The sequence below is a fragment of the Electrona antarctica genome (genome assembly GCF_951216825.1).
Source record: "Electrona antarctica genome assembly, chromosome: 17".
NCBI classification, from domain to species: Eukaryota; Metazoa; Chordata; class Actinopteri; order Myctophiformes; family Myctophidae; genus Electrona; species Electrona antarctica.
Window position 1 is genome coordinate 7,329,727 of NC_136798.1, and position 24,228 is coordinate 7,353,954.

The 24,228-nt window shown below is 41.8% G+C and overlaps 2 protein-coding genes across 3 annotated transcripts; one reads left to right on the forward strand and one right to left on the reverse strand.

Annotated features, from left to right (window-relative positions):
* Positions 1–334: 334 nt before the first annotated feature.
* Positions 335–3,334, reverse strand: LOC306941184 (NF-kappa-B inhibitor alpha-like). The gene is made up of 6 exons (XM_079526496.1): positions 3,034–3,334; positions 2,297–2,402; positions 1,710–1,917; positions 1,474–1,562; positions 1,047–1,304; positions 335–810 (listed from the first exon to the last, which is right to left on the reverse strand). Exons 1-6 carry the CDS (start codon positions 3,276–3,278, stop codon positions 781–783), a joined length of 936 nt encoding a protein of 311 aa, XP_079382622.1. The 5' UTR covers positions 3,279–3,334; the 3' UTR covers positions 335–780.
* A 7,368-nt stretch (positions 3,335–10,702) lies between these two features.
* LOC306941407 (breast cancer metastasis-suppressor 1-like protein-A) lies at positions 10,703–23,326 on the forward strand. Of its 2 annotated transcripts, XM_079526857.1 has the most exons (11): positions 10,703–11,056; positions 11,393–11,483; positions 12,076–12,203; positions 15,562–15,641; positions 17,166–17,262; positions 18,219–18,410; positions 18,867–18,956; positions 19,308–19,372; positions 19,495–19,537; positions 19,993–20,122; positions 20,433–23,326. In XM_079526857.1, the coding sequence occupies exons 1-11, from the start codon at positions 10,906–10,908 to the stop codon at positions 20,548–20,550; spliced, it is 1,185 nt and encodes a 394-aa protein (XP_079382983.1). In that variant the 5' UTR covers positions 10,703–10,905; the 3' UTR covers positions 20,551–23,326. The 2 variants fall into 2 exon arrangements, with proteins under 2 accessions (XP_079382983.1, XP_079382984.1); XM_079526858.1 differs by lacking the exon at positions 18,219–18,410.
* Positions 23,327–24,228: the final 902 nt, after the last annotated feature.

Below are 24,228 nucleotides of genomic sequence, written 5' to 3' on the forward strand. Positions count from 1 at the left end.
GTGGAATAGTACAGATTGTTCCTCTTATGCCGCCCAGGGACTTTCAATGCTGACTCAGAAACCTAATGACCTCGCCCCTGCAAGGAAATCCCAGACTGTTTCAAGAGTGTGAGGGTGAGAGATTCATTCAAAAGTTTAGTAACAAAAAAAAGTACCATGACTCCTTTGTTCCTTGTTGCTGTTTCACATTGTTTAGTGCTGGTACACTGAGACTCATGGGCACTACGTTCCCCACAGGGGCACTATGTTCCCCACAGGGGCACTATGATCCCCACAGAAAGAAATGAAACCCATTATGGAGCAGTTGGGAAAGGAAACAGATCGGTCAAAGCCATTCATTTTCATAAAAGCTTATTTTATTCATTCATGATTCCTTTTCTTCCTCAATAGTGTTTGGATTCACAATGAAAAATATATTCACAAGTACAAAAATATATATCTGTGCTATTTACAATATATTATATTTATGTATATCTACATGTCTGTTTTCTGTTATATACACATTCATATATCTAGAAGGACTTTCTGAGGCCCGAGTCTTCTTGTATTGTCTTGCATCCTTGGACCGTTCTGACTTCTGTGATCTGGACTGGACGTGACCAGAATAGACACCGTCTTCTGTCGTCATCTGTGGCCCCCGTGGCCAGATCTGGACCTTTGGACACGACCAGTGACCTCTCCTGGCTAGGTTGAGGACGGACCCCACCCACGCTCATGCTGGACTGTGGTTACACCAACCACAAGCATCTTCTACACCACCAGGACTGGAGGCCTTCTCTTTTACTTTCCAAACTTTATATCATCGTACATCTGTGGAAACAAACATAAGAAATTCCATTCAGAATATATCCAATTATGCAACTTACTATAATAAAGTCAGAATCAGTATTGGAGACCTTATAATACAGACAAGTGTTTACTTATATTCTATAATTTATGATTATTATAAGATTCATTATCGGCACAGGACATGAGTGGCTTTGAGTAAAATGTCTGTATCAAGCTTGTATAAACCCTAGATAATTCCGTTAGCAGCACCGACTGACCTCTTCATCAGAAAAGTTCAGCTCCTCTTCGTCGCTCTCATCTGACTCGCTGGGCAGCTCCCTCAGGCTGCAGGACGTTTTCTCGTACAGTTGGCAGCGGATGTCCTCGTTGTGGCGGCCATAGGTCAAGTGGTACGGCGTGTAGCCCCCGTATGTGAGGCAGTTGACGTCGGCATTGAGGGCGAGGAGACAGCGGACCAGAGTGGGGTTCTGGAGGTCCACGGCTAGATGGAGTGCTGTCCGGCCACTGCACTGTTCCTGCACGAAACACATGGAATAACGTCAGTTCCCTTCTGCATGTGATATTTAGAGGTTCTTTTTCTTAAGATAGTGTGTTTTATGTATGAATTGAATTTTTTTTCTTCAGTTGCGTGCTGTTACTGTACTGCTGTGTAGTGTATCTGGAAGAGGGCATAGCAAAACCTACCTGGGCATTAATATCGGCACCAAGCTGGACAAGGCTTTCCACCAATGAAAGGTAGCCATTGACGGATGCTAGGTGAAGGCAGTTCTGTCCTGTGAAAGAAAACGGAAGAGTGGGTCAGATTACTTTGTATATACAAATATTTATATATACGCTTTTGCACTTATATGTTGACATCGACCTGTATTCAGACCATAATAAGCCATTCCAAGTGAGACGAGAATATGCCAGACACTTACCACTGTAGTTGGGGTATGTCACGATGGAGCCGAGGTGGCGGGAGCTATTCTGGGTGATGACGTTGAAGCATGTGAGGGAGCCCTTCTTGCAGGCGATGTGGAGCGCCGTGTTCCCACTGTTGTCTGCTAGCCGGGGGTCACAGCCGGCCTTCAGGAGCTTCTCCACCAGCTGGGCCTGTTCAGTGATCACTGCTAGGTGGAGTGCAGTCTGGAGGGGTGGGGGGAGGGGGGTGCATATACATGAGTCTCAATACAATGAGCGGAGTTATAGGCCTATTTTTTTTTTACTCACTAACGCTACAGACATGAAGCTGGGCAGTGGGCATTATGATAGCATTTTATGTAGACATAGCACTCTATAGTATATAGATATTCCACTGTTAGGTTCTTATCTTATGATTCATGGTGACTATTTTTATATATGATGTATTACCATGTTTTAGTTTTTGCTTACTGTAAATTGCTCTGGACTAGGAGCATCTGCTAAATGCCTAAATTGTAAATTGATGATTGTGTATTTGTGTGAGTCAACAAACTAGAAATTCTAGAATCCCCAGTCATTACTGAGTTTTTGTTGTTGTTTTTACCTGTCTTTGGTGGTTCTGTGCGTTGAGGAAGGGGTGATTGTGTGACAACTTGATCATCTGGTTGGCATGTTCGGTGGCTTCATGAATAATGGCCAAGTGAAGAAACCTGTGAGTTGATGGGGGGAGGGGAGGGGGGGCAGAGAGAGGAAGAGTTATTATTAAAATAGTGCCTTTCACAGAATACGCACAGTCTCAGAGGAAGCGGTTTCAGACATTTTAAAAAGGAGCTAGGGGAAAAAAGAACAAAGCCCGAGTGAGCAGCCGAGCGTTTCGCAATAATGGACTTTTCTCGGGTTCTTTCCACCAGTTGTGGCTTGACACATCTGACGCTTTATCAGTTACTGGCGCGGCGCCAGGGACTTTCCTGAACGCGCACAGCGGACTACAGGCTCCGCCCATTCTGCGCTCAGTGCCAAGACACACACACGCACACATACACGCACGCGCGCACACGCACACACACTAGTCTGTAGACATTGCATCCAGTTGTGACGACCCGTTGTCCTACTATTTCTGTCCTATTATTACATGGCTGCTTTTTTTGTAGTTGCGTGTGTTTTCTTGTGTAAATCTGCATGCTGGTCCGAATGCATTTGATTTGCACAACAATGTGTGGTTGCAGGATTATCATGCCAAAATGACAGATTTGCAAAAAAACAAACATTATCTCTACACTGATATTTGTTTGCAAACGTTTTAATTTCGTACAGTAGGCCTATATATTATATTAAACTTACGTATCACCGTCCTCTGTGACTGCAGTTCTCCATGGTTCGTAATCCTTCTCGCTGGTGGGCTCGCTATTATAATTCGACACCAGACTCAGCTCCTCAAAGTCGTTGGCCAGCTCTTCTTTCAATGAATCCAGGCCACTGTCAAAACGGTCGTCTTGGCAAGGTAACGTTTTCCCGTGTTTGGGCTCCATATCATCATTGAAGTTGTAATCCATTTGGTTGTGATTCGACACTCTATATACGTCCATGTTTGTCGAGAGCGTTATAGTTGAGTTATCCTTTACTTATGCGAGCGAGGGGGTCAGAGAGTAGAATGCTGTGCTCAGAAGGAGGTGCTTGCTTTTGTTCACTTGGGGGAGGAGCTGGGGATTTCCATTTTCCAACCAAGTAGGGAAATCACAAGTATTTGTGCTTTTTTGAGAAAAATCCCCCCCCTTAAATAATAATATACCCAGAATTGTAGTTTCCTATTAGACACATATTCGTGGTGTTTCATGGCCATGCTATTAATGTTAATAACACTGTGACTGTGTTCCAAATTGTTAATGATAAAATAACTACATTGTTATTATCAATCATGAGTAGTCATTCTATCATGTGCAAAACTTCATTTGGTTTCACTTCTTGTACCTGCTGTGAGTATAGCCAAGTTGACAATTAAATAAACTCCTCTTGATTCTGTTGAAGTAACAAACAAAAGCTGCAATGACCATCATTGGGCCTAAAAGTAAACAGCACTTTTAGACGGGCCAGTTCAATTACCCTATTATACTCATCATAAAGGGTGCTGTTATCTTGATCACATTTCAGGCAATAAGAATGATAGTGATAATAATAATGATAATAATAATTCAGAAGAATTTTGAAATTAAAGCCAACAACAGTAGGCCAAAAATGGTCATCACTGATACTGCATAACTTCATGTAGCATGCAGGGTTTGTTACACCTTTTTAATAGTGAAATTCAACACTTACAGGGTCCCTATAATCAACCTTTATCCAGTACTTATTAAACATGGTTATTGGAAGGACCTTTTAGTTTTTGTGTTTTGTAAGGAATGGGGAATTTTTATATCTGTAGCAGTGTACGAGAAAAGTGCATTCCATTTAGTTTAACTGCAGGGGATTGGAAAAGATTCAAGCAATTCTCTCTACAGTGCAAATCCTCTCATTTCAAAAATGTTTTCAAAAATGTTATCTCCTTGAAGTGTGCTTTATCTATCCCCTGCAGTTTGACTGCCAAGTGGCAATATGGAGCATTCAAGCAAACACTTGTCATATTGCCTAAGTCTGCATACCTAAGTAATGAATTGTTATGAATATGATGGTGAATATTGTGTGCTCTTTTGTGCAAAATAATAAAACTATTTTAGTTGCAAAAGGCTTGATCTTGTATATAGGCTATATTATGGCATGCCCAAAATAGGGTATGAATTAAAAGTAATGCCAAATCAATATACAGCATTATGTAATTGTTTTTGCCTTTGAGAATGGGTGCACATATATATACAGTTACATGAAATACACACAAAATATATCAAATAAATTCATGGGAGGCAAGAAGTTTAACGTTTTTGTCAATGTTACAGTAGCGTGCAGACTGATGACCGTATGGGGACATGTCATGCATAGGAGGGCAGGGACATTGTGAATGTCCTCATGGAGACTCCCCTGTGAAACCCAACAATGTGCATTCCACAATAGGTTGTTCTGGACTTACCCGTCTAGAATTGCAAATGCCTGACATGCCTCTGGAAACAGAATACTGCGGAGAACAGGTCTGATCCTGGAAACCACTGTATTGGGAAAAGCACAACATTTCACGTTTTCACGTGCTCTTGTTTTGAGTCATATAACCTCCAACTAATATTTGTGTCGAATACATTTGACGCGTTTATTCGCATATCACATTTCATACAGGGGGAAATTGGTAAAATATCACTTGTGTCAGGATGTACAGTAGACTACAACCTTCAGTAAATTCCCTTGCAGTGTGGAGAAAAGTGTGTCTCCCCTTTTTTGCAAACTTTTCCTATGTTCTAATATCACACCAATAATGAACTAATTATGTGAATTTTTTGGGAGTGTCAATGAGGAAACTCCTTTTCTCTTGCATAAGCAAAGTACAAAGTGCGTGACTGCACCTATGCCGGTCTGTCGCACTGACATTTGAACTGACATCCCCAGGGCTGATTCTGTTTGCACTGTGCTTATTGAGATCATAGCAACCGTAACCAAGGGCAATAATACATTCACACCTGTAAGGGGCGATACCCAGCCTGAGCTGATACTCTACAAACTCACACATAAGAAATGCCCTAATACACGCCCCACATTGTATTTGTATGTGTGTGAATGTGCGTCATGTCAGATAAACATTGATCACTTGTGCATGCAGGCGCCTCGATCTCTTCTCTGATTGAGTTGCTATCTACTTCTGAATGACTCAAGTGTATGCTTTGAATTCCTGACATTCTTTATTCTTCCACATCTAATAATTAGGACAAAGTGTACTGACTTTTATTTCCCCTCCTATAACTGTGTCAATCTATACAAGTATATAGTGTGTGCGTTGTGCGTGCATACTAGTGTATATTGTGGATGTGTGGTGTAGACATTTGAAATTCAGGAACTTCCACTTTACGTCTCTGAACAAAATATTGACGAACTGTGGAAGTGCCACCACTTGCCTTGTGTTTACTAGTTGCTATGGACACCAACCACAGGAAAATCACTGCACGCTAATACAGTTTTTCAGTATACCGTTGTTCAGTATTATCACCATCCCTGCCTATTTCTACAACAATGTCTACAACATTTCAGTTAGTTTTATTTTCTTATGTGCATAATCTACTTTTAAACTTTACAACTTTAGGGGTAAGCATTCTGAAAAGCATGACAGGAATTTCACTCTGTAGGGCAGAAACAATACAACTTTACATTGTTGTTGAACAGAGTGCACTCTGTCTGAGACAATGTCACACGGTCAGCTGCTTTATTGCTGACCATTCTACAATCATCGCTCAAAGCCTGATTCATACTTCATAGAACGCTGTTATTTGCACATCTACAAACTTACAAAGCAATGCATTTTGAATTTGTAGAGCAGCTATTTTCTTAGCATTAATGCTCCTTCATCACTAATTGTGTTTCGCTGCTGAGGAAATGCACAATAATGTGTCATTTATGTTACGGTTTCCAGTTCGAACTTTTGACCTGCTTGACAGTTGAAAATAGAATGCTGACATATCATTTTAGCTACCAAGATCCAGATGTGTAATGTTGTCACATGTCATTCACAGTTACTTCTATTGGAAAGGACGATATAACTCAGAGAAATCACTCAGTGGACATTGCAAGTCTGTCACATAGTCATTTGACGAAATTGCGTAAAAAGCAGCTTCCATTTCTATTTATGGGAGATTATATGTACCCACTGGTGACACAACAAATCTGTACCCACAGCTCACAATGAGTCTCCCACTTTCTAGTTTCTACATGTGTGGGGATATGTGAAAATGTGTATGTTTAGTATTTATTATCTTACGTGAACTGTATTCATTTGTCATTTCCTTAGTGCGACTTCACTGAAATGCTATCAAATCAATGTATTAATTCAGCAACACTGATGTAATGGGACCGTGCAAGTATGTATGCCTGTGTTATCTTGTTTTACATGTGACATTGGTTTCAGTTGGATTACAGACAGGGATGAGGACATGGTGTGTAAGAGGAAGGTTCAAGGGTTTTAATGGAGATCTGAGAAGTTCAGGAGCAGGACCACACCTAAAATCAACTCACGTCCAGTCAAGTCGCTTCTGTTCAGTATACCTAACCCTCTCCCCCCGCTGTTTGATCTTACATTCTGCACCCCTCCCACCCACCATGCTACTCTTCTTATTTATTTTTCGGTCTACTATTTCTGGTCCGTAAGGTGCTGTGGGAGACCTGGGGTTCAGCGTGTTCGGGAGCTATGCCGTGTCTTCTCCGAAGCCTCCCCATTCAGTGGCATGTTCGTCATCGAAGACTAAGCATTGAAGACTCTGCATCGAAGACTCTGTCAAAGTCCCTCGCTCCTTCCATTTGTTTTGTTTAATGTCATTTTAACTCCATTTAATTTGTTTTTGTTTTATTCAATAAAATCCATAAATGTGTACATGGTAGTGTGGTTATTGAATTGTCACATGCATACAATACAGCTGTCATGACATTCTTGTACTTGGAGCTTCCTTAGTGCTGTCGCCTCACAGCTAGAAGGTCCTGGGTTCGATTCCTGCTGGGGACGCTGGGGGTGTTTTCCCTCCTCCACGTCATCAGTGCCCATATGTAGGCCCTTTCACCAACCACGAGGCGTGGTTGGTGAAAGGGCCTTTCTGTGTGGAGTTTGCATATTCTCCCTGTGTCCCCTAGGGTAGGTATCCTCACAAAAAACATGCAGTAATTCTGGTCTCTAAACTACCTCCCCCTGGCCAGCCGGGGCGCCTGATGGAGGGGAAAGGAACTGGTCGGAATAATGTGTTCCTTCCACGTGCTACGTCCGGCCGGGGAAACTCCCCCCTGTCAGGTAAAAAGATGCAGCTTGGACTCCTCATGAACAGAAGGAAGCATGAGGTCAGTCCGCTGCCCCCCCAGGTTGGCAGAGGAAGTGTAGAGCCCAGGATTACATTAGATAATTGACACTGGGTGAAAAAATGGGTTGCAAAAAAACTAATCTGAATATAGCTGTTCCTTATAGGTTTTAATTGGTATTGTCTGGGTTATTCCTTACAGGTGATGTTGGTAGTTCTTTCTTTTCATTTCTAGTCTGTTTCACTATAATTCATAAACTAACTACCTTCAGGAAATCTCAGCAACTGAAGAAGAGTTATGGCCTATGGCCTACTGCAGTAGTTCTCAACTTTTTCTGGACCAGGGCCCGTGCACAAAGTGTTCGTGGCGCACCCATTTTCAGAGCTTGTTATTTTAATCATCAATGGAACAAACGTAGTAAACTCTTAGTTCCTATTTATCAGTATCACAATGAAAACGTTTTTTTTCACACACACACACACACACACACACACACACACACACACACACGTTTATAACCACTGTCAGCACTGGCCTAATGAAACCTTCAAACTGAGAATTTTAAGTTTTCTAAGATACTCCCCATCGGTGTCAGGGGTTTGCACTGAATGTATAATGCATAAGCGTGGGCGTTTTCCGAGTAGGGGTAATACCTTTTTTGTCTCTTTGCACAATGCAGATATTCTCACACACACACACACACACACACACACACACACACACACACACACACACACACACACACACACACACAGCTCTATGGTAAGAGATAATTTATATAATCTGCTGTCTCACTGCCCCACGTACAGTACACCCACCAGCCATCTTTCACCATCAAAGTATCTCTCTAACAGTCCAATGATCCTATAGCTTTGTTTGTATGAAATGTTCATTTGAAACATTTTCCCACTACCACTACTTCAGATCACTAGGGAAGATTGACATTCTTTATTACTGTTGGCAAATGATCCAAGAGACAATTAACTTTATTGCATTGTAATATTCAGATCATGCCAGGATATGCATGGGAGTTTGGCAACTTTGCCTAAAAGCACTATCTATATGGTAATTAGCCACTGATGACATTGGGACTTGAACCAATGACCATTCAAGTGCCAGGCAGACTCTCCAAAGTGAGACCAAACAAACTTTCAAAATGTTTCCCCAACCACTGAAAAGATGATTGAATAATTTTATTTTTACTCAACAACAACAGACAGCAGTCTGATACGTTTAAATGGATATCACCGCTAGCCTGAAGAAAATATTTTTTTTTGTTTGTTCTTTGTTTAAAAAATGGTCACGGTCACCTTCTAGGTCAATTAAGGTCCAAATGTTATAAATGGCCATATCTCAAGAACAGAAACAAGGCATTTGGTCTTCACCCTCAGGTTAATTTGCTCTGTTGCCTGACTTCATCTTGGTGGATACTGCATAGACATATAGCCCTTATGTTATGACTTTTGTTGTAGAATATTTTACCACGTTATTCTTCATCATGTTCTCTTTATAACACATTACTCTAGTCTAGTCTGTTGTTGTAATGATTCATTCCATTTAAACAGTCTTTGACGTTTGTGGCTTTTAAATTGGCAAGTGTCATTATCATGCTTGCCTAGTTTATGGTGCAAGCCAGGAATATTTGTGGGATGAATCACATAATCATTCCTCAGCTCAGCATTGGATACAAATCCAACGATGAAGGGAGTTCATTATCAAAGACATATCGCCCTCGTGTGGTACAATTTGAAACTACAGACTCCAGTTGTAACGTGCTTTGTTTAAAAATGTGTATTGTTTGTATGCTAAAAGTTTAAGACCACATGTTTAGGCTGCAACGGCATAGGGCCAAACTACACTGACGTGTTTGGCCAGATCCTTTAAAATAATACAGCAGACAAGTTGATCGACTTTGATATTCAAATTAAGATATGCAAATATAAAAATATCTCATATATGATATTCTTGATTCTAGCTATAACGTCAATATAGTATACAAACATGTCGACTCATACCATATCATTGAATTGAAAATTGATCGAGGACCCTTATGTAAAGTCTTGGTGCTTTTTCTGGTTTTACCCTCTTAGCAGATTTTATATTGACCTGTACTTCCGTTGAAATGTACCCATTCTACAAACTGGTGATAAAATTCAAGTCCAATCAATCAATCAATCAATCAATCAATCAATCAATCAATCAATCATGTAAATCTAGCCTACACGAGTGTCTAAACCAGGGGCGGCAGGTTCCTATAACCGCCTCCCTGCCCCCCCCCCCCCCCCCCAAACAAACATTTTTTTGGTACTTTATAATTTACAGTTTGCTAATAAATACAGTGGTGCGCGCTTTCAGTTAATCACAACAATTAACGAACACATTAAATTGTTTCAGCATCTTGTTTCAACATTTCAGCATGATCAACAGTAAATAATTTCATTGTATTTTGGCTGAGATGGCTGTTTGTCAAGTCTCAAGTCATGGCTCTTTACAGACGGGCCGACGGTACACAGACAGCAGCCTCTCCGCTGACTGTGTTAGTGTTGTGTTGCTGCAGGAGACGGAGTGTGAATGAACCGTGCGGTCACTGGAACAAAGCCACCGTATTAGCATTTGAATACCTGTTCTGTGAACACCGTAAAGGTGTGTGCCTACGTGACAAAATGACCAGGGGGAGGGGATCTTCAGCCTTAATCTCAGTGGGTGCTATTTGGTTTATTATTTTTTCAGTGAGTGACTCCCAAAGTTGACGCCGCTGGTCTAAACTATATAGCTACGATGTATAAACTAACAAGGTTTAACAAGGATTTGCACAATGTGTTGAAACCAGCGGTTGCCTGGCAACTGAACTAGCTATACACGACTAATGACCATGACGTAATAATGCATCCACGACACCAGAGCTTTCCGCAGCACCCGTGGAAAGCGTGCTTTTGATGTACTGCTCACTGCCCCTAAATCCGTCCAAAAGCCCCGCCTACTGTATCCGGCCCTTTGCGCGGACACGTTCACATCATGCACGCACTATTTCCGTATCCGCTTTAGACCGGATTAGCCATCTGCAAAGTTAATCGATCCCAGTCGGTCTGGTGGGTTTGTTGTGTGCGGAGGGTAGACTACTCCCGTGATTGGTCGTCGGCGGCGGTGGCCATGTTTTCTGTGTCTAGTAGAGATATGTGGCTACTGGCTAGCCGGGTTAGCAGTCCTCTATAGTTGAATACGTAGGATTTCTTTTTTTTCTTCCCCCTTTAGGTCAACATTAACGTTCACAACAAACATCTCACTCTCCCCGGCATCGACGCAACAATGCCGGTTCACGCCCGGGAGTCGAAGAAGGAGAGTAATAACCACGAAAGGCACGAAGACATGGAGGTGGATTTTCCCGACCAGGACGGCAGCAGTACAGACGAGGAGGACACCGTCAGCTCGTCCGTGTCTGAAGATGGAGACAGCTCGGGTAAAAAGAGATCACATTATAAATATGCGCACAATTCAACTTTAGCACAGTAAAATCTAATTTTACTGTTCAGCTCAAGCGAACAGTTGTCAGATGATGAGAGTGAAAAATATAAACCCCACTGGGAATTGCGTGACCGGTCTCGGGACACACTGCAAGATGTTCGAGATTATAATTTGATGGTGACAATACATCTGTATAACATGAAAGACTACTGTAACTGGAGGTGAATTAAAGCATGTTTTGCCTAGACTAGAGGCAGGTAGCCGTATATTGATGCTGGAGTGCTGAACCTGTCTTTTCCCCGTCTCCCTCCCTGCTATGTGGTGTGAACAGAGATGGACGACGAAGACTGCGAGAGGAGGAGGATGGAGTGCCTTGATGAGATGACCACACTGGAGAAGCAATTCACAGACCTGAAAGAACAGTAGGCGCATGCTCTGTCGAATTAACAAGCATCACATTTACTGTCATCTTCTTGTTGATTACTCCTTTTGTCCAGAAAGGGCATTGGTTCCCTGCACACTGTGCACAGTATCCGCATGTTGTACTGAAGGAATAATGAACCGAAACCACAGAACATTCGGCCAAAATAGCAGATCTGCAAGCTTAAAATGTGAGTTTGTAGATCGGCTACCGGTATCTTCGACGAAGATGATAGTGACTGTAGAGAGAAAAAAATAGTGTTCCTACTATAGACCTCTGGAGTCTACTACATAGGTTATGCATGTGGTACTTTAGACTTAATTTGATTTGGACATACAAAAACCATGATTGGATATGTGCTGGTTACTAAGGTTCTGTGGAGTGGTAGGCACACAACCTACAGTCCCTGACAAGCTGGCTTTTGCCAACCAAAAACGGAAATGCTGTCCCTCCCCCGCTCTTGCAAAAAGTTACAAGCTCACAACGCATTGTTATGCGTCTTGAGCTTGCATATCTGCTGATTTAATCTATAATGACATGCTCCAAATGGGGACGCCAGGTTAAAAGGGGTTACCTTTTCTGCTGCCCTATAGATTGTACAAGGAGCGTCTGAGCCAGGTGGACATCAAGCTCCAGGAGGTGATGGCTGGCTGTGCTCAGGAGTATCTGGAGCCTTTAGCCAACCTACAGGAGAACATGCAGATCAGGACCAAAGTTGCTGGTGGGTTATTATAATATTACAATACAAGCAAGAAGAACACAAGGTAATAAATACATGGAACGGTCAGAATAAGATAAAACAGCGCACATCCTCTGATCTTGGTGCTAAGCCAAACTGTTAAACTAACAGATATCATGGACAAAAGCAAGGGCTTGCAACTCACTTTGTAATAAACAGGTAAATGTATTCACAATCACAGCAGGCAGGGCATACAACGTTTCGACCCGTATTGGTCTTTCTCAAGTATATAACATATACTTGAGAAAGACCAATATGGGTCGAAACGTTGTATGTCCTGCCTGCCAAACCTCTAGCAGTATACACGGCCCAGTGTTGTTTTAAAAACAAATCTTACCATATATGGGTATACCATACTAGAATTTCGCGGGCCTTCGGCCCGCTCATCCCAGAGTTGCGTTGGCCCGCGTTGCGATACAGAAGTCCACAGATACAGAAGTGCACAGTGACACGCGTTGTATGCAGCTGTTTTGTGTTGCAGCGCGCGTGTAGTGTTGTTATCCATATATGCGCCTCGGTTCGTCCCGTTTGTTCCACGCCAGGTGTCGACGCAGTCGTTGGCGCAAATTTCTTATTATTTTAACTGTGTATTTAATTGCGGCTAGTAGCACACATTTTTTTTTAGGAGCACGATGAAAAGTTATGAAATAATGTGTTTGAGGGCCCTCCTATATACAGCTTTAGTCCCCACACGTCTCAATATTTGCCATTGACAAAGAACAGAGAAATTAGGTCGAAATGCCGCTAAATATGACGTAAATTAAAATGTATTATATATATATGTTTTTTTAATTGAATGTAAATACTTTACTTATAAAAAAACCTGGCAACCCGCACCCCGCGGTCATTTTCCGCTAACCGGAGCGGTGCTCCCTAGCCTGCTGGAGGGGTTCACATCATCCCATGCAGCCTCGAGAGGAAAAAGAAGGCAAATAAATGCAGCCTTGAGGCTACCTCCCAATGTGGTGTTGTGGAGCTTGATCACCTCCTCGTCCTCCTTTTCTCCCCAAATTGGCAATGCCACATTTTTTTTTAGGAGCACGATGAAAAGTTATGAAATAATGTGTTTGAGGGCCCTCCTATATACAGCTTTAGTCCCCACACGTCTCAATATTTGCCATTGACAAAGAACAGAGAAATTTGGTCGAAATGCCGCTAAATATGACGTAAATTAAAATGTATTATATATATATGTTTTTTTAATTGAATGTAAATACTTTACTTATAAAAAAAACCTGGCAACCCGCACCCCGCGGTCATTTTCCGCTAACCGGAGCGGTGCTCCCTAGCCTGCTGGAGGGGTTCACATCATCCCATGCAGCCTCGAGAGGAAAAAGAAGGCAAATAAATGCAGCCTTGAGGCTACCTACCAATGTGGTGTTGTGGAGCTTGATCACCTCCTCGTCCTCCTTTTCTCCCCAAATTGGCAATGCCAATAAATGCAAAAGTTGCCTAGTGTGAATACTTCCACAGCCTAAGTAGTAAAGGAGAAACTATCAGTCTTCTCCGAAATCGGTCAATGTTTGTCAACTCAGCACGTGTTGACAACGCATATTAGTAAACAGAAGCCGTATGTGTGTCACACCAAAAGTGGTGACCTATAGAATCCTGTACATAGAAGCATCACGCAATCGTCTCCCTCCCTGTGTGGGTCACGTGGTGGGCTCTGAGCAAATGGGAGAGAGAATGTAGTGTTGCCAGGTCCGCGTATTGTAAGCGAGTGGTAGTGTGTGTAAGTAGCGTGTTGAATGGCATTTTTTCGGTGCTTGTTTTCATAGACGTGGCAACAAATTAGGCGGGGGTGTCGGTGCTTGTGGCGTGTTTGTGTTTATTATTGATATTGATATTGTTTGCGAGTGTGGACGGGAGCCGGCTTTAGTGGCAGTGCGATGACAATTGTTACGCGGCTGGTGTCGAGTGTGGCCGTGCGGCGCGACATGAGGAGATAGCCGTGGATCGACGCGGAGGGTAAGGCTGTGTCGTGTTAGTTGCAGTGTGTGTTGCAGCGTGTTGCAGCGTGTCAGTGACGTAGTAGCTGGTGCCTTTTGTTCCTGTGCGTGCTTTTGGGCACATGTTTTCAATTGTAATATAGGATAATTCCCTCCCGCACGCACAACATGCACGCGCATATACTATACGCACAAATGGTAGAGGGTATACGATTAGTACCACCTGTTGTAATTAACTCTACATAGTTGAAGCTATTTCATATACAGTACTGCTACAGTATGGTTTCTTAACTGCTGTGCTTAGGGACCTGTTTAAAGGCCAGAAGATAGACATTTCTTTAATTGTACATTGTCGTCTTTTCCCTGTCTGTCTAGTAGTCTGTTTCAAACCAGAGAGGGTTACTGATCTACAATTTCTGATTTATTGTTACAATATTAGTTCTGAACTGCTGCTGAGTGGGTGTTTTCAAGCTGGTATGGTTTACTGTCCCATTAGCCTATTCTTGTTGAGGTTGCACAGTATTGAGTGTGATCACAAGTGTGGGCGTAGTCACAGTGCAATATGTGTGCAGTGTAGGCGAGTCTGACAGATTGGGCAGACAGTTTGTAATCTGAACCCAGGCGAATGGGACCAAGAGAATATGGGACTCTCATTGTCACATAGTGGCTTGTCCTTATGTTCAGCTACACCTTGCTTTTTGAATCTTTGCTGGCAAACAGGAACAGTTAATGTCAACGTATAAAGCACATATATCCTGCTAACTCACTTGGATATAGCAGCATAGAAAACTAGAAACCTGAATCAGCAAAACACAACAAAATACAGCCTGGCATTAACCCATTTAGACCCGATTAAAAAAATGTCTTCCATTACATACATACATTTTCATGTCAAGGACTCCCAAAAAGCAAAGCTTTGAGTTAAAAACGTTCACTGTGAAAGAATATATATTCAAAGTTTTGTGCCACATTTTCACGATTTTTCAAAAATAGTAGACCTACAAGCTCGTAGCGTGGCACTTGGTGCCACGCTATGAGCTTGTAGATCTGCTATTTTTCAATGCTTAAAACACCAAAAGGGGTTCCCGCCCAAAATGGGTTAAACAGGAATAAGCACAAAATGCAGCAGTAACGTCTCAGAGATGGTTGCTGTACATTTGGGTATAGCAGCAGTGCAGAATGTGCATTAGTGCTGCTAAGGAAGGATGTACGCTAACTTAAGTACATACAGTAGAGGACTGTATGCTGCTACGTGGGCAAAGTATTACAGTGTTATATACCAAAAATCAGCACCTAAAAGTCTTTATAAAATCTTCTGTCATATATTAAGTATTGTAATATACTGTATGTGAAAAGTGTTGCGCTGTCCAACCATGTATTGTTTGTTTCAGGGATCTACAGAGAACTGTGTTTGGAATCAGTGAAGAACAAATATGAGTGTGAGATCCAGGCTGCCTGTCAACACTGGGAGGTGAGAGGACAACATATATAACATGTGTTGTTTGGCATAATCTGTAATATGATAAAAGAAAGGTGTTCATATCATAATGCACACTGTGAGATGTGATACGTGAGCTTGTAGATTTGACTATTTTCGACATGAGACACCATCATTATAATTTTTTTTCAATGTATTTTTATTGAGGCTCTTGAGATTTCACAACTGTTCAATCACAATTCAACGGACATTACAATGCAGACAAAAAAAAAAGACAAAACGAGTACACCACAGTCTTGACATGATTACATTACAGGTCACCAGAGTCTTTGTTATTCACTACCGTTCAATAAGGTACATTGAAGCACAGTCTAGAAGGGTCGACTGTATCTAAGACTGGTTCCCATACCTTTGTGAACCCTTCCATGTTATCACGGAGGAGATAAGTCAGTTTCTCCAGAGGAACCACAGTCATTACCTCCTTGTACCAATCATCCAGTGTAGGAACGTCTCTATGAATCCAAAGCTTGAGTATAGTCTTCCTCGCTATGTATAAGAGTATTCCAACCAATTTGGCGTTGTGTCTGGTCCTTGCACTGGATACCTTAGCTGCTAGTACACACTGGAGACACCATCATTATGAAGAAATGTAAACCTGTTGTTGTTGTTGATCTATACAACTATACCTTGTAGATCTGTTCTTTTTGGCGAGGACCAAAGAGTGGTGTACTCTCGTGCTGCACTGCTGCCTATATTATCCCATTCTGGGCGGGAACCCCTTATGGTGTTAGCATGTTAGCATGTTATGCTTTAGCTATTGAAAAATAGCAGATCTACAAGCTCATAGCGCGCCACCGAGTGGCGCTACGAGCTTGTAGGTCTGCTATTTAAGAAAAATTCAGAGCGAACGTTTTTTTTATTTCGACGTCGGGCCTAAATGGGTTATAATCTTTATTGCATGTGCGACAGTTTGGACCCCTAGTAGTCAGGCTTTGGTGACGATGCCTCTTCTGGATATGCCCCGGGAGGGAGGGATGAATAAGTGTCTCACTTTGTGTTAGTGTCGTCGTGGCCACTCAGTGACCCCTTTTCCCACTGGTTGGTTCCCAATGGGAACCGGTTCAGTTCTTTTTGGTTTTTAGTCCATGAGCCAGAGCGCCAACATTGGTGGGAAAACTATACCCTATATTAAATTGTTTATAGGATCAATACAAGTAAATTAATACATGATAACCCTTCCACAGTAGTAGCTTTTTCATATTTTTGATTATTTTGCATATTTTCCTACATAATGCCTCATTTGCATATTTAAAAATGTAAAATTTGTAATACAATAAATCATTGTCTTCGTGTAAGTACTCAATTGGGAAGTTTAATGGTGATAACAATCTAATATAGGTATGGTTTTGCCCACTCAATTCATAATTAACGTTTCAATTTTGGAGCTCTGGCTCATGGACTAAAAACCAAAAAGAACTGAACCGGTTCCCATTGGGAACCAACCGGTGGAAAAGGGTCCAGTGAGTACAGAATCATGCCTGTTGTCTTGTGTTCCAGAGCGAGAAGCTGCTGTTGTTTGACACGGTGCAGAGCGAGCTGGAGGAGAAGATCAGAAGGCTGGAGGAGGACAGGCACAGTATTGACATTACCTCAGGTACATATTCACGCTGACTGCTTTTGCTTATGTACTTAACATAGTCTGTATAGTCATGCCATATATTTCATCATTCATTTGTTGTATGTGGCTATACAGTATATTGTTTCTTTTTTATGAATCTATATGCAAATTGCTGTGCATTGCTAGTGTCACATGCTTATTTACAGCTGTGGTTTGGGGGTGTTAATGATAGGAAGAGCGATGCTTACAGGATACAGACATAAACACAGAAGGATACAGACATAAACACAGACTCCTCTGAGGGCTCCATAGTGTAGTAGTTAGCTGTCATAGATATAGATTTATGCTGTATTATCTAAAGGCAATTTACCAGTATTCATGGCAATGCTGGAGGATGTTGGTTTATGTGTAATTGGTCCCTTGATGTGGCAATACCATTACTTGAAGGATGCCATTAAAAGATCAAGTAACTCGATGCCTAAATTGATAAATGAATATAACTGAAGTCCAGTATAGCTAATAGCATAGGAAGAGAGCTATTTTGTAATACAATGTCGGTCTTGGCTATAAATAAAACATATTATCTCTGTCACTTGCTTCCCTAACACTAGATATAACATTGGCAACACTTGGCACTAACACCCAGAGACACGTGTTAGCGCACACCCTTGGCACTCATTTAAATTCATGCCACCTCTTGTTAAGTGGCAAGTAAACACAAGTCACAGTTTCAGTTTACACTCACACCTCCAGCATACAACACTCACACTGAGCTGATGTCACTGCGCCACATTCAGAGGCTACGGTCATCGCTACGGCACGGGCATTAGCTACTTTAAAGGGCTACACACCAGTACAAAATGTGTAGAGCTGTAGACATGTTTTAGAGAGCAAAACCAAGTCATGTTTGGTTTCAATGGTACATAAAACATGTGTATTATTATGAACAGGTTTTTGTACAACACAGTGGAAAATAAATACTGTATTTCTAGCAAAGAACTGTAGTGGAGAAGATACAGAAGGAAGGCTCTGGTCGGATTCAATCCCAGGCCTGCAGGGGCACATTGTGGTTCCGGAGGCAACCATTCCTTCCTACAAATCACCAGGCCCTCGACAGGCACAGATTTGTTTAGAGCAGATGGTCCTATCCAGACTCAGAGCGACTTACAAAGTGCAAGATCAGAGTAAGTGGTATGACCCTTAGTCAGGGTGACAGGGTAAATCGACAGGGTTAATTGTCAAGTAAATGGAAAACAATTCAGACATGGCAACTAGGATGCCGGGTAAACATCAAACCTAGCATGTCTAAACAATATGTTTTCTAAATAACATTCTTAGCATTTGTAGACGAGCAGACAGTAACATGTATCTAAATCATAACCAAGTAACCAACATACTGTACATCTGCATAGTATATCTAGCATGTGTAATGTAGTGGAATCTAGGCGAGCCGCTTGTGATAGCTGCTGTACATCATTGAGTAAAAGCGTTGACATCTCACAAATGCCACACCAGCAGTGTTCCTATTTAAACGGCTTGTTAAAGAAAGATATGACCACAGATATACCACGCAAGCAGGTGATTTGGGAGCCCTGGTTTTCTCATCCCCCTAATCTGCTGTCTACGGCTACGCTCCACAGAGTTGTGGAACGATGGCTTGCACTCACGGAAAAATAAGAAGAAAGATCCATTCTGCCCCGTGAAGAAGAAGAAGCCAGTTGTCGTTTCTGATATCCTTTGATTTTCAATATGTGTGTCGGTTTAACATCAAATGTTTGTCCTCAGCTTATCTTTGTTCACTTCATTTGCGGAGTGGTACACATGTGGCAGCACATTATTGCTTAAATGGTTTAGAAAGTTGGAATTTTGTGCAGGCGAGCCTAAGTAAAACAAAAACATTGCCTCAAAATGTGATAAAAATGTGAAAAATAAACTAACAAAGAAATGAATTACAGATGAGTAAATATATTCAGATTTACTGTTTGACATGTAGCACTAGTCTACAATGTCAACCTGTTTGGACACATTCAACAGCCATCTCCACAGCCTGAAAGCGCATTGTCCTTGACGATCTATATCACGACCATATATTGTTTACATGCTGCAAGATCTGGATATCCTTGAAGACTGGACAGCAATAAGAAAGGTATAAAGCAAGCACTCAAACAGAAACAAAGCCTCCCTGTGCGTTGATCGATGGTACTGAAGTGTATTTTCTGTTGCGTCATTTTCTCTTTTTCTAACCTCCTGCATCCAAAACATCCTCAGGCAATGGCGTCAATAGGTCCTCCTCACAGAGTGAAGGTCGATGGTAAGTGTCTTCCTCCATTACAATCGATATTTGGCTCATAATGGTTTGTAGCCCACAGTTAGCCAGGAAGTAAACTTTAAAGCGTTGAATCATAGCCTTTACTGAGGAAAAATGCAGAAATTGATGATTTGTTGGTCACACTGCACTGGTATTTAGAGAGTAATGTTTGGTGGGGGTTTTTTCCTCTCCCTCTGCCCACCACCACTATCATTTTCCTTCTACTTTCTGTGCTTGGATACTTCCTTTTCTCCCTCTCTCCTTGCCCGTCTGTTGCCCTCTCCTCTCCATTTCTCACTACTCCCTTGCCACCGTCTCACTTTCCGGGGGTTATAACTTTTTCATCACGCTCTCGCTCCTTGCCCTTCCTCTGTCTGTCTTCCCGGTCTGTCTTTCTATTACTTTCCACTATGTCTCTCTCTCTTACCCATCCCTCTGCCCTCTCTCACTCCTTCCAGTCCCAGCAGTGAGGCCAGAAAGGCACCATCATGTGGCACGCTCAGAAGAGGGACGACTGTATTATGACAGCCAGTGGTACTGCAGAGGGCAGGCCATCTGCATCAACAGGAAGGATGAATTCCCCACTAGGTATGTGTGTGTGCGTGCTAGCGTTTAGAATTGAGTTTAGGTTGGGCAGGCAAAATATACGGCACAAACATAATAGTACATGCCTGTGTGTGTTTTTACACTGCTGAATCCACTCCTAAACATAACCCACCCTTAAAAAAGGAGGAACATTTGACTGTGCAAAAAGTAATTTTGATCTATTTTGATCTTTTTCGTCCGCGACAAGCTTTCCGTGCAGAGAGGTTAGACATCGAATATTATTAGTGATACATTATTAGTGTACATTATTTGTGTGAATCTAACTTTCTTTCTGTGCGTGTGCATACTGCAGTGCCATCATCACAACCATCAACCATGATGAGGTTTGGTTCAAACGGCTGGATGGAACCAAGTCAAAACTATACATCTCTCAGCTGCAGAAAGGCAAATACACCATCAAACACTCTTAAACTTGGTTAAACACACACACACACACTTTTTGTTTTCTGTTTCTCTACACATACAAGAACACAAAAAGTATGCTCAGTATAAACTCACACAAACCTAATCTTTCCTCCCACTGAGCAACAAACACAAACGTCATGTCAACAACCGGCAAAATATATCAAGCTCTTCTCTCGATGCTGTCCGTGGAATCCACATTCTCTGTAAATATGTACGCATGTGTCAATATTTGCGATGAGGTGACGTGTCATTCTCTCTGGAACGGAGATGGATGTTAAAGTGCTGCTAATTATCAAAACGATTCTAAAACTACATGGAAGAAATCAAGAACGGTCATGAACTGTGAACCACGGAGCCAAGTCACGTGCCTTTTTTAAGATGAGACAATGCCTAGGCTGTCAAAACAAAACGCAACGTCCTGAACCACTGTATCGCTACAGTGAAGCCTTATTCTGATGTTGTTTCAGCATTGAGAGGGTCAAAGCGGGTTACTGAACGAATGGATGAGTGCGTGAAATCTACTGTATTAAGACAATACTGGAGTGTGTTTGATTTGCCTCTCGAGAGACCAAGATCCACAAAATACGTAAATTTACGTAAGGCTGCATTAGGGACCCCCTGTCCAGGAATCCAGGCATTAGGACTTTCTTTTTAAATTATTATGTTAAATAACATTTGTGCAGAATTGCACAACTCTCTAAACAACAGTGAGAGAGAATGGGTGAAAAGTAGGTGAGCGCTATGATCAATCAACTCCAAGCGAACTAGCGAAGGGATCAGTTGTGTTGAGTGCAAACTCAGGCTTGACAGAAAACGCTTAGTAGAAAAGGCATCAAAAAGAAGCCCGTCTGTACAGTAGAGTGCACTGTAGCCAACCTACACACGCTGACAGACAGTTAGGGGTTTTCCTTGTGTTGAGTGTACAGAGCTGATGACAATAATGCTGGTAATGATAACCATAGACGTATATAAAGGCTAGATGGCTCAAGGCGGAGTCTTTGACGTAGTTCACCCGGCGGCCATCTTGCTGAGGGGCTACAGTACAGTATGTTCTATGGCAGCTCAAACTAAAATAATCATAACTCCCTCAAATCTTGACGGATTTACAAACGGGTTGGTTTATTACAAACGTTGTCAACGTTGCTATGATTCAGGACGCTTATCTGCTTAATGTTGTTTTTTATTTGAACGTCGTATAAGTATGCGGACGTCTCTGACGTTTATAACAAACCAAACCGTTTGAAAATTGGTTGAAAATTGAGCAAGTTATGGTTATTTAAAAAGTACATGCCCCATAGACACAATGTTATGCTACCCCTCGGTAAGATGGCTGCCACGTAGCGACGTCGCTCTCCATTGGCCAGAGCGCGGGTGAGCCATCTAGCTTTCTTATATATATCTATGATGAGGGGCAGCGGTGAGGGGCGGCGGTGGCTCAGGGGTAGAGTGCCTGGATGGCAACCGCAAGGTTGCCAGTTCGAACCCGGGCTCCCCCAGAGTTACTGTCGAAGTGTCCTTGAGCAAGACACTGAACCCCTAATTGCTCCCGATGTGCTAGTTGGTGCCTTGCATGGTTTCTGCTGCCATCGGTGTATGAAGGGGTGAATATAATGCACAATCTATGTAAAGCGCCTTGGATAAAGGCGCTATATAAATGCACCATTTACCATTTACCATGATAACGATGTGCTTTGTGTTATATTCACTGTGATCTCAACCCTGTAAGCTCCTCGTTCTGCCATCTCCCATTACTCTGCCATGTGTCTGAGAGTGCCTAGAGCTTGATATCTGCATAGCGCTGAGCGATTTTTGGCTTTCCTGGGTTTGGTTTGTTTGTTGATAAATAATCTTCAATTTTGGTTACGTGATTTTGGAACAGTGAAGCCATTGGTTACTTTAACACACCGATCTATTTATGGAATGGCTCCTGTTTTCCACCTAAAACTTGAAGCACATCAAATCCAGCTGAAAAACTAAACTCCATAGATTTGCTCATTTATTATTATTATTATAATTATAATAATTATTATAATAAAAAATATTATTATTAATCCAACATCTCTCATCTCTAATCGCTCAGCCCTACATTTAAATATTTACCCAGCCAGATGTGTTGGCTTTGGGCTTAATTGAGTGTGTCTCAGGTTGAAAAAGAAAATATGGATATACAAATGAAACACGGTGGTTCATAAGGGAGTAATAGAAGTTCTGAAACTTTGGTTTATAACAGTACAGTATATGTTACACTAGAAAGCAACACTTGAGGGGATTCCAGTTTCGTTTTGACTTTTGTACAATCCATCCAATGCAATGCTAACCACTCCCAATAGTTATAGGGTGTAAAGAAAGTATAGTGTTTTGGTATGTGTAAATATGTTTGGTTGGAAGATGAATTTGGTTGCTTTTATGTTGTTTCCGGTGCTTCATATTTCCCATGTATTATTTGCATATCTGTTTTCAAAGTATTACCTGCCAATAATATTCTATTATAAGAAGTCCATTAGACATTATGAAATGAACCTTAAGATGTTTTAAGAGTCTGTGAAGCCACATGTGGCATCAACATAAACTGTAATTAGAATGTTTTTTAATAGTTTATTGCAACTTGTATGTTTATTTTTATTTGTACATTGTGTTTACTGACTTGGCATAAAAAAAGATTTGCACTATGCCTTTCATTGTTATTTTTTTCTTTTTTGGTTTGTGTGCAAGGTAAAGATTAATTCATACAGTATGTCATTGTGCCAATGCATGTACAGCTAATAAAAGGTTTCATTTTTATCATTGGAAAAGGACTCTTTTTACTTAAACCCAGAAATGCATCTCTCAGTGCTACATATGGAGTGGTGAAGAGAATGAGAAGCTCTTTATTTTCATCTGGTGAAATGGAATTTCATGGCTGTGCATTTACACGATTAGACTCAACTGGCTTTGCTTAGCTCAACTCAAGCAGATTTTTCTCCTCAGACTTGAAGGACAGTTGAGCTTTTCATAAGAAATACCGGGGCTTTTGAGGGTAGCACTTAAACAACCTATTGGAAGTGGCATGTTTGCACAAAAAAAGGTGAGAAAAAAAAGATACAATCTCCTATAGTGCTCCATTGTATGAAAACTAAGAACTCTCACAATGCTCAACCCAAAGTCACCCACGAGGTTCACTGAACCTGGGCTGTGCTCCTCTCCCACAAAATGTGGCTTATTTAAGGGGGTGGGGAATGCTGAGCTGGCCCTATTTGATAATGGCTCTTCAAGACCGCTGTGCTGTTCAACCTTTCAGTCACTTGTTCCTGCCAGAGCACCACTCACTAGATTAGCACTACATATTGCTATCGATCGATAAAGGAACCGTCTCTGATATGCCCATGTCCTTCCCTCCCTGTCCATCTGACTGACCCCAGGGGCTATTGCAGATGGCCCAAGGCTCCAACTTCTCCAAGCAATGCCATTGCATCCAGAATAGATAGAACAGATAGAGTGGCTGGGTGGCGACTGCAAGGTTGCCAGTTCGAAACCGGACTCCCCCAGAGTTAGTGTCGAAGTGTCCTTGAGCAAGACACTGAACACCTAATTGCTCCTGATGTGCTGGTTGGTGCCTTGCATGGTTTCCGCTGCCATCAGTGTATGAATGTGTGTGTGAATGGATGAATGTAATGCACAATCTATGTAAAGCACTTTGGATAAAG

Excerpts from the sequence above, each read along its gene's own strand:
- LOC306941184 (XM_079526496.1), bottom strand. The coding sequence starts at position 3,278 with ATGGACGTATATAGAGTGTCGAATCACAACCAAATGGATTACAACTTC. Across the intron at positions 1,305-1,473 it reads GTGCCGATATTAATGCCCAG|GAACAGTGCAGTGGCCGGAC; the intron begins GTAGGTTTTGCT and ends TGTTTCGTGCAG. Across the intron at positions 811-1,046 it reads TGAACTTTTCTGATGAAGAG|ATGTACGATGATATAAAGTT; the intron begins GTCAGTCGGTGC and ends TTGTTTCCACAG.
- LOC306941407 (XM_079526857.1), top strand. The coding sequence starts at position 10,906 with ATGCCGGTTCACGCCCGGGAGTCGAAGAAGGAGAGTAATAACCACGAA. Across the intron at positions 12,204-15,561 it reads GATCAGGACCAAAGTTGCTG|GGATCTACAGAGAACTGTGT; the intron begins GTGGGTTATTAT and ends TGTTTGTTTCAG. Across the intron at positions 17,263-18,218 it reads CAGTATTGACATTACCTCAG|CAAAGAACTGTAGTGGAGAA; the intron begins GTACATATTCAC and ends CTGTATTTCTAG.